An 8,371-nucleotide genomic window follows, 5' to 3' on the forward strand; every position below is an offset into this window, starting at 1 on the left:
GCATTCAAGACCTTTCACAAGCTGGCCCCAACTTAGCTCTCCACCTTGTTCTCCCAACTGGGCCAAGTCAACATTAATCTACTCGCCAGCCCTTGAACAATGCTCTTCACTAAGCTCTCCAAAACTTTCCCAGTCTCTAAAGCCATCTGAAATGCCACCTCCTCCAGAAAGCTCTCCCTGACTACCTTGGCTAAATACATAAGAGAACAATGGCTCTTATCTCTGTGCAATTATTCCAGTGCCCAGTTCTAGTGCTCTAACTGGGGCAATAACTACTTAGAAAGAGAGGAAAGGAGTCTAAGGAACATGGGGGTGCAAAACTGTAATGTAATTCTGATGCCAACCACCCAGAGTTAGCACAGACCCCTCAGGTTTAAGGGCAGAGCCCCCAACAAGACTGCCCTCACTGTAGATGCCAACTTCAAGTTTGGAGGCCCCCAGGCCACCTGCACTGCTGACTAACTGGCTACAAATTCAAGGGTTCCCACACCCTCCTCAGGCTCGATAACTTGCTAGAATGACACAGACCTTAGGAAAGCACTCCACTTACAATTACAGTTTTATTATAAAGGATACAAATCAGGACCAGCCAAATGAAGAGACACATAATGCAAGATCTGGCAGGCTCCCAGTTTCCACGTCCTTTCTCCCAGAGTCAGGACACATCACCCTCCTGACACATCCATGTGTTCACCAACCAGGAAGCTCACCGAAGCTTCCATGTCCAGAGTCTTTATTAGGGTTTCATTATGCAGGCATAAGTGATTGAAATCATTGACCACGTGGCTGAGCTCAGCCTCCAGCCCTGCCTCCTCTCTCTGGAGGGCAGGCTGATATCACCTGGCTTGAAGCCCCAGCCCTCTAATCACACTGTTGGTCTTTCGGGCATGGTCAGCCCTCCTGAGTCAAATTTCAGCACAACCTCAAGCGTGGTCTGAGGGTCCCACCATGGATGACAAACTCCCAGCACTTGGGAAATTCTGAGGATCTAGAGGCTCCCTCCCAAATACCAAGAATGGAGGCCACTCAAATTATTTATTATACAATGGGGGGGACACATATTAAAAATCTGATTTATTGGGCTTCCCTGGTGGCGCAGTGGTTGAGAGTCCGCCTGCCGATGCAGGGGACACGGGTTCGTGCCCCAGTCCGGGAAGATCCCACATGCCGTGGAGCGGCTAGGCCTGTGAGCCACGGCCGCTGATCCTGCGCGTCCGGAGCCTGTGCTCCGCAACGGGAGAGGACACAACAGTGAGAGGCCCATGTACCGCAAAAATAAATAATCTTATTTGAGAGCTGGAGATGACCTGTCCTAGGAGCTAGAGTCCAACCATGTGTTCCTTATTAAGCTGGTCTCTGCCCCCAACTGAATTCACTCTCCCAGCCCTTACTAAAGGGGCAGCCATTCGGCAGACGTAAGAAATGAGTCAGCTGGAGATACCAGGCTCCCATCCACCCATCACAGTGCCCCAAGTAGCAGACAAACCACTGGACAGGGCCCTAACAGAGACCCTACAGCTTTGGTGAGGCAATTAGAGACTGTTCATACCACCCCCCGGTACCCAAGAGAACCCTTTGCAAACAGGAAGAGGTAAGAGATGGGAAAACATAAACCACCTCCTTCTACACCTGACACGCAGGAGGGAAAAAGAGCGAACACAAAAGGGTTTAGGAGCTTTTAATGCTTAGACGGAAAAGTCACAGGCTGGGTTTGTCATAAATTCATTAGTCCATCTCTGGTGGGGCAAGAATCTGCCCGTCACTCAGGCTACAGGTGGAGGCCCAGACCCCTACCCCCACCCGGGTCTTTGGGTCAGAGGGGCTTCCTGTGTAGTGCAGTGCAGTGCCTCCCCAACCTGGGGGCAAGAAAGCTAGAAAAGGTGTAAGGAGCACCCACGTGCCAGGCACTACGCAAGGCACTTTTAAGGGTTATCTCAGTTAATCCCCACACCAGCCCCATGAGGCAGGGACCCCATTTTATAGATGAGGATCCCGAGGCTTGGAGAGGTCAAGCAACTTGTCCAAAGTCATAAAGTTCACAAGTCTCAAAGCTGGGATGGAAATCCAGGTCTTCTGGCCGTCCCCACGCTGCCACACGAACTGTCTCTCTCTGACGCAGCCTCAGTCTCCCATCAGAAGTTCACTCTCAGCAGCCATGACCCACGCTTTGTCCTGGTCCCTGTGAGGCAAGGGGTGAGCTGAAGGAAGCCGTTCTAGGACGGGTGGGGATCCTGGCAGAATCTTTTCTCTAAAACGGCAAATATGACCTCGGAAGTCACTGTTCAGGTCACTCTCCGCCGAAGAGAGGCTCCAGGGAAACACTGAGGTGGAGCAGTTTGCAGGTGCTGGCTCTCTGTGGAGCTGGGTACCACAGACCAAAGAAGCAACGCTCAAAGGAAGGTGAGGCAGGCAGGAATCGGGAGGGCAAGCAGGAGTAGTGTCCAAACTGCCGCGGCAGGTCCCAGCAACCAGGGAGCCGAGGGGGACCTTGTCGCTCCAGTCCAGGAAGCGCGCGGCCATCTGCTTGCCCCGAAGGACCCAGGGGACCTTGAACACATCCTGTGCAGGCCGCAGGGGCGCTCACTTCGTTAACAGCGGCAGCAGCCCCAGCTCGTTCAGTCTCTCCTTGGCCACCACCTCCCAGCCCTTGTTGGCCTGCGGGTTGCGAGGGGACGGGTGCAGGAGCCCCTCCACCTGGACCTCGGGCATCAGGCTGGCCAGAGCTCGCCGCGCCCGCTGCTCGGCCAGGCGGCCCACGCCCACCACCAGCCTCACCCCCAGCAGCTGCACCTGCCGGCACAGGGCCGCATCACAGACCCCAAGGAGCTGTTCTCGCTGCTTGGCCGGCAGCTCGGCGGGGGTGAGGTTGCGGCCGCTGGGAGCCAGGAGGAGCAGAGGACACAGGTTGTGGACAAAACAGTGACGAAAGAAGACCTCGGGCTGTCCACAGAGGTTCCGGAAAAAGCCCCAGAACCGGGCACCACTCACCTCGGACTGAGGGCACTCCAGTCCCAGCACTGGTCGCTTGGGGTGCTCTTGGGGAGGGGTCTGCACAGGCCCCCCAATGCCCAACCAGTCCCGGACTACACTCACTTCCCCAAAGGGCACCTGTGGGGAAGGAGAGACACACCAGGGCTTCAGACTGGAGACCTGACGCCTGGGCTCTGAACCAACCAGCCCCTCTCCACCCTCCAAGAGGATCTAGCTGCACCCTACTCACCCCCCACTCCAACCACCTTCACCCAAGGGCCTGAGACAAGGATTCCTGGCCCTTGGTTTGAGCCTGTCCCTCTTTCTCCAATTGTTCGTGTGGCTTGCGGTCCAGGAGGATCTATTTGTTTGCCTCTACCCCACGAGCCTTTGGGACCAGGTACAGGAAGCGCATGGGGGATATGTGGTCCCACACAGGGCGTGATGGGTAGCAGGGGGGACAGACAGATGGCCCGAGACAGAAAGGCGGCCAGAGCTAGAGGAGGCACAAGGACAGGGCTGACCACTGCTCTCTGGGTGCCCTCTCAGCCCCAAGCCTCAAGCTGTCGTTTCCATCGATCATCATGGATCACCTTTCAGCCCCCAGTTGGGATCAATAAAAGCGATTGAGCCTCCTGCCCTGAAGCCTCTTCACCTCCCCCACCTGCCGAGCACCCACACGGAGGGGCAGTCACTCATCTGGAGGTCTGAAAGGGAAGCAGGCAGCCCTGGAGTCTGCTCTGTTCCGAAGCTCTCCTCAAGCTGAGAAGCAGAACCCGGGTTGCCGGGAAGTCCTGCATCTCTTCCCTACCCACCCCGGTCAACCAGTCTCCCCACGGACCCCATAAGTCCTGGTCCCTCTCCTGAACTCAAGCACGCTCTAGGGAGAGGGGAGATCCGGCAGGGTAAGGAAAGGATGGGGCTGGCGGAAGGAAGGGCTCTCAGAGGCAATTAGTGGACAGCTCACAGGGGAAGCGGAACTACCATTAATGTGCTTGGTTAACTAGGGGCAGCGAGGCCGGGAGAGTGTCTGAGACCACAGGAGCCAGTGTGTGGGGCGGGGGGGCCCACACACGTCCACAGCCGCGCACAGGCTCCCCACAGCCCGCGCAGCCAAGCATCCACCCTGAAGCCTCCCCCTCCACCCAACAGAGGAAGCCGACCTCTTTACCCCAGTCTGGGCCATGCCAAAGGGTCCTGGGTTCATGCCCAAGAAGAGCACTTGCTTGGGCCCCTGGCAGTAGCGGGTCACGTAGCTGCGATGCGGCTCCCACGCATACTCCACAGGATTGTAGATGATGCCCACGGGCTCAGAAAACTGCAGCTGCTTCAGCTCAGCGTTAAGCCGGAGCTCCTCCTCCAAGAAGCCCTCGGCCGAGCTTCGAGGGGAGGGCTGGGGCTCCACCAGAGCACCCCCCTCATGGAGGGGCCCCGGCGGGAAAGCCTGGGGCACAGCCATGACACTGTCACCTGGAAAAGAGATGGACAGAGGCCCCAACAGCCCCAGTCATAGCGTGGGAGGGATCCAGGCTGGCCAGGGCCCCTACTACCACTTCCTGAGCTCAGAAGAGACTGTCGGGCTTCCCTGGTGGCGCAGTGGTTGAGTCCGCCTGCCGATGCAGGGGACACGGGTTCGTGCCCCAGTCTGGGACGATCCCACGTGCCGCGGAGCGGCTGGGCCCGTGAGCCATGGTCACTGAGCCTGCGCGTCCGGAGCCTGTGCTCCACAATGGGAGAGGCCACAGCAGTGAGAAGCCCGCGTACCGCAAAAAAAAAAAAAAAAAGTAAAAAAAGAAGAGACTGTCAGTCACCCCCAACCTCCAGGCAAGCTCTTGCTCATGTCAGCTCCTGGTAATGAAGGGCCCTTCCTCTTCTGGATTCAAGTATCCTCCCTCTTTATATATTACCTGGTGAGCACGACCCATAACCACCAACCATCCCCCACTCCAAACCTCCTTTCCATCAGGCACAGGTTTTGAGTCACTGGTTCCTAGGCCACGCCTAGGTTTTCAATAAATATTTACATGGCAAACTTGCAGCACCTAAAACAAGCCCAGCCAGGAGGGACTGTGTCCTGGAAACCAATGTGCTAAAGGGTGGGATGCAGGTGCACAGCCACAGCCCAGAGACTAATTACAGAGCGGATTACAATAGCTTCCAGGTGGTGAGCAACTGCTCTGTGCCAGGTGCCCCTCACTGATGTGCACAGCAACCCCGCGAGGTGGGTATTACTGTTCCCGTTACAGGGGAGAGAACTGAGGCTTAGCAAGATCGAGCAACTTGCCCAGGGTCACGCACTTAGCAAATAACGAAGCTGGGATTTGAACCCAAACCATCTGGCTCAAGGCTGTGCGCATCACCATCCGCACCCATCTCGCTTTCGACGGTCCGATGGGCCACGCTGCTAATTCTACAACCCGCAACCCCAGCCCAGCTTCCTGCCCATGTTCAAGAATCCTCAGTGGTGAGTGAGACGATTACCAGACCCACACTAGACTCCTACAAGCTAGGTAACCCTGGCCAGAGCCTCAGGTCTCCTCACCCAAATACTAAGAAAAACAATATCCACTTAACAATATTGATACAAGAAATGGAATGAGATATTGTGTGTAAAGGGTGGCCCAGGGGAGGTAAAGGGGGAAGGGAAGAGAACGAGAAAGAGGGAAGGGGGGAAGCAGGAAGAGGGAGCACCCCAGCAAGCGCTGTAACCCACAGAGGCCATTCCTTCCAATCTTCCTTCTAATCACTCCCATGCAAACCCAGTGGTCCAAACTGACCTTCCCATTCACACTTTCAAAACGCCCTTCCTACCTCAGCTCCCCAAACCTTGCACATGCTATTTCTACAAACCCAATTTTTCACAGACTCCTTGAGTGAAGCACGACTGTGAGTCCCCTACCCCTCCACACATCCAAATCATACCTCCCCTTCCAGATGCAGCTCGAACTATCCCTTTGGTAAAGCCGTCCCTCTTCAGGATGCTGCACCATTTGCTGTACCTTCCCAGCCTCGCCCAACCCAAGTACGGCTGGCGTGAGGCCTGGGAATCTGTATTTTAAACAGGCTTCTTCAAGTGATGCTGATTGTTGGTGACGGCTGAGAACCACTGCACGTCACCATGGTTAGCTGCTTCTTCATGAATTCACACCTGGCCTCTCAGACTAGACTTGAGGCAGATCAGAGAGGAGACCTTGTTTAATTTTCCTCCATAGCTCCAAGGTCCTAGCTTTTATTAGGCAGTCAACAAACACCTGCTCAGCTGTATCCATACCATCTTTTTTCAATCCTGTTTAAAACTACCTTCTGGGAGTTCCTGGTGGCCTAGTGGTTAGGATTCCGGGCTTTCATTGCCATGGACCAGGTTCAATCCCTGATTGGGGAACTGAGATCCTGCACGCTGTGCAACACGGCCAAAATAAATTAAAAAATAAATAAAGCTACCTTCTACCCAGGAGCCTTTCCTGATGGACTCCTCTCCACTTCTACATCCTGAGTCCACTCAAGGCTCAGCTGCCTGCTTTGCCCTCTGCTTGTTTCTGAGGGCTTGCCAGGCTCTGGCATGTTTCCATTACATCTGGGCCTCCCACAGGGCAGGGACCATGGTTCTTCTCCCTCTCAACTCCTTGCCCAGGTCAAGAGTAACCTCTTCCCCGAGATGGGACCTCAAGGTTGACACAACAGCTTGATCCATCAACCTGTTCTCTGACCCTAGCCTAGAGAAAGTGGGAGAGAGAGAGAAAAAAAATCTTAAATCAACTATACCCCAATATAAAATTAAAAAAAAAAAATCAGGACCAAACTTAGGAAATCCTTCCCTAGACTGATCTCAGAAGTCTTTAACTGATCTGTCTGTTCAATTGGTGGCCAATTGAACTCAAACAAAAGCTGAGAAGGGAGCTGTGGAGAACTCAATTGTCTCAGGGGCCCTTGATTTGCATCTCCCCACACAGTGCCAACATTAGTAGGTTGGCTGCTCCAAGTCTGGAACCTCTCTCAGGCCTTAAGTTGAGCCTACCTTTGATCTTTAGGGACCCATGCTGAAGACAGCAAGGCTGGGGGTACACAAAAGAGTGACAAGGTCTTATTTTCAGTGTTCCAGAATTTCAAAGCCTGACTGGATGGCAAGAGCTGCAGGCTATGTGTCAACTGACTCAAATTCTAGTCCTGGTTTTATCTCTAAGGTTCTCTTAAGTCATTTACCTCTCTTCTCTATGAAATAAAAATCACAAATTCCATCCAACCTACCACCAGCTGTTAACTCATTTATACTTTTCAATATTTATGAGTCTCTTACATGAGAGGCACTGTGGTAGTCTCCTGGTGGGGAAGAAGTCCAAAATGAATAAAATGTAAGCCAGGTTCATAAATGACTGTGACAAGACAGATAAACAATTGTTATACACTGTGATTCCAGCTTTAATGTCCTGAACAAAACACCATGAAAGCCCACCAAAGGAGAAACTTGGATGTCCTATCGAAAGTCACCCAGGGCCACAGACTTAAGAAAGGCAGATACTTTCTAAATGACAGTGCCATACTACATTAAGTGCGAAGGAAATGGAGGGTGACCCACCGATAAGTCCGGCCACCCAGGCTCTCTGACACTAAACCCAGCAAGTGCAGAAGGAATCCAAGACACTATCCACTCCCCTGTCCCTTGGGGGCACTCCAGGAATTCACAGGGACAACCAGCAAATCCTTAAACCAATAATGATAACAATAATAATAATGGAGCATGGACCCCGAAACAACATTTCAGCTCTCCTCCTAGTTCCGAGGGGGCTGACGGCTAAGCTCCACAAGAAATCTCGACCTCCGCCCGCGGGCTCCGCCCGACGGGAAAGCCTCGTCTCCGCAGGCCTTCCGGGCGGCTCCATGGGCTCGGCTCTCCCTGCGCCGGGCGAGCCCCTGACGGAGCGAGGCGTCCCGAAACACAGACACCCCGACTCCCCGCCTGCCACCCACGGGGAGCCCGTGGAGCTCCCAGCCCGCCCCCAAAGCCCCAAGTTCCCAGACTCCCACTTCCCTACCTGGTCCAGCGCCCCATCCGGTTTCCGGTTCCTTTCCCCCGCCCCTGGGCGCGGAGGGCTGTGGGAATTGTAGTCTACTTTGTTTAGGGAAGGCGATTGGCGTAGCTGCGGCCACTTCCGCCGGAAATACTAAAATTCCCGGAAGGCGTGCTAAATTAGCCCTAAGTGACGCTGGGGATTGTAGTTTATTCTTTACAGCGGGGCTAAATCCTGCAGACGTGAGAAGTGAGAAGCCGAGCTCTGTAAGGATCTTGGAGATCCTGGATTCTAGCCGTAAAGGGCATCACCTTTCCAAAACTTCATCCACAACACTTTCCCCAAAGGGATTGTCAATCAAGGAGCTTCAACTATCCGCAGTCTCTCAACTCACC

General features: G+C 54.2%; 1 protein-coding gene across 6 annotated transcripts; it reads right to left on the reverse strand.

The window, feature by feature from the left end:
- Positions 1 to 1,666: 1,666 nt before the first annotated feature.
- SMUG1 (single-strand-selective monofunctional uracil-DNA glycosylase 1) lies at positions 1,667 to 8,053 on the reverse strand. 6 transcript variants are annotated; one of them, XM_049694455.1, is made up of 4 exons: positions 8,001 to 8,024; positions 7,265 to 7,340; positions 4,142 to 6,683; positions 1,667 to 3,108 (listed from the first exon to the last, which is right to left on the reverse strand). In XM_049694455.1, the coding sequence occupies exons 3-4, from the start codon at positions 4,427 to 4,429 to the stop codon at positions 2,581 to 2,583; spliced, it is 816 nt and encodes a 271-aa protein (XP_049550412.1). In that variant the 5' UTR covers positions 4,430 to 6,683; positions 7,265 to 7,340; positions 8,001 to 8,024; the 3' UTR covers positions 1,667 to 2,580. The 6 variants fall into 6 exon arrangements, with proteins under 6 accessions (XP_049550412.1, XP_033292018.1, XP_049550413.1 ...); XM_033436127.2 differs by lacking the exon at positions 7,265 to 7,340 and having other exon boundaries at positions 4,142 to 4,440; positions 8,001 to 8,053; XM_049694456.1 differs by lacking the exon at positions 7,265 to 7,340 and having other exon boundaries at positions 8,001 to 8,021.
- Positions 8,054 to 8,371: the final 318 nt, after the last annotated feature.

The sequence above is a fragment of the Orcinus orca genome, chromosome 11 (genome assembly GCF_937001465.1).
Source record: "Orcinus orca chromosome 11, mOrcOrc1.1, whole genome shotgun sequence".
Taxonomy (NCBI): domain Eukaryota; kingdom Metazoa; phylum Chordata; class Mammalia; order Artiodactyla; family Delphinidae; genus Orcinus; species Orcinus orca.

What these genes read in the sequence shown, in the direction of transcription:
- SMUG1 (XM_033436123.2), bottom strand. Translation starts at nt 7,334, where the DNA reads ATGAACCTGGCTTACATTTTATTCATTTTGGACTTCTTCCCCACCAGG. An exon ending in ACTACCACAGTGCCTCTCAT is followed by an intron (nt 4,441 to 7,264) that starts GTAAGAGACTCA and finishes TCTCTTTTCCAG; the next exon opens with GTGACAGTGTCATGGCTGTG. An exon ending in TTGGCATGGCCCAGACTGGG is followed by an intron (nt 3,109 to 4,141) that starts GTAAAGAGGTCG and finishes CCTTCCCCACAG; the next exon opens with GTGCCCTTTGGGGAAGTGAG.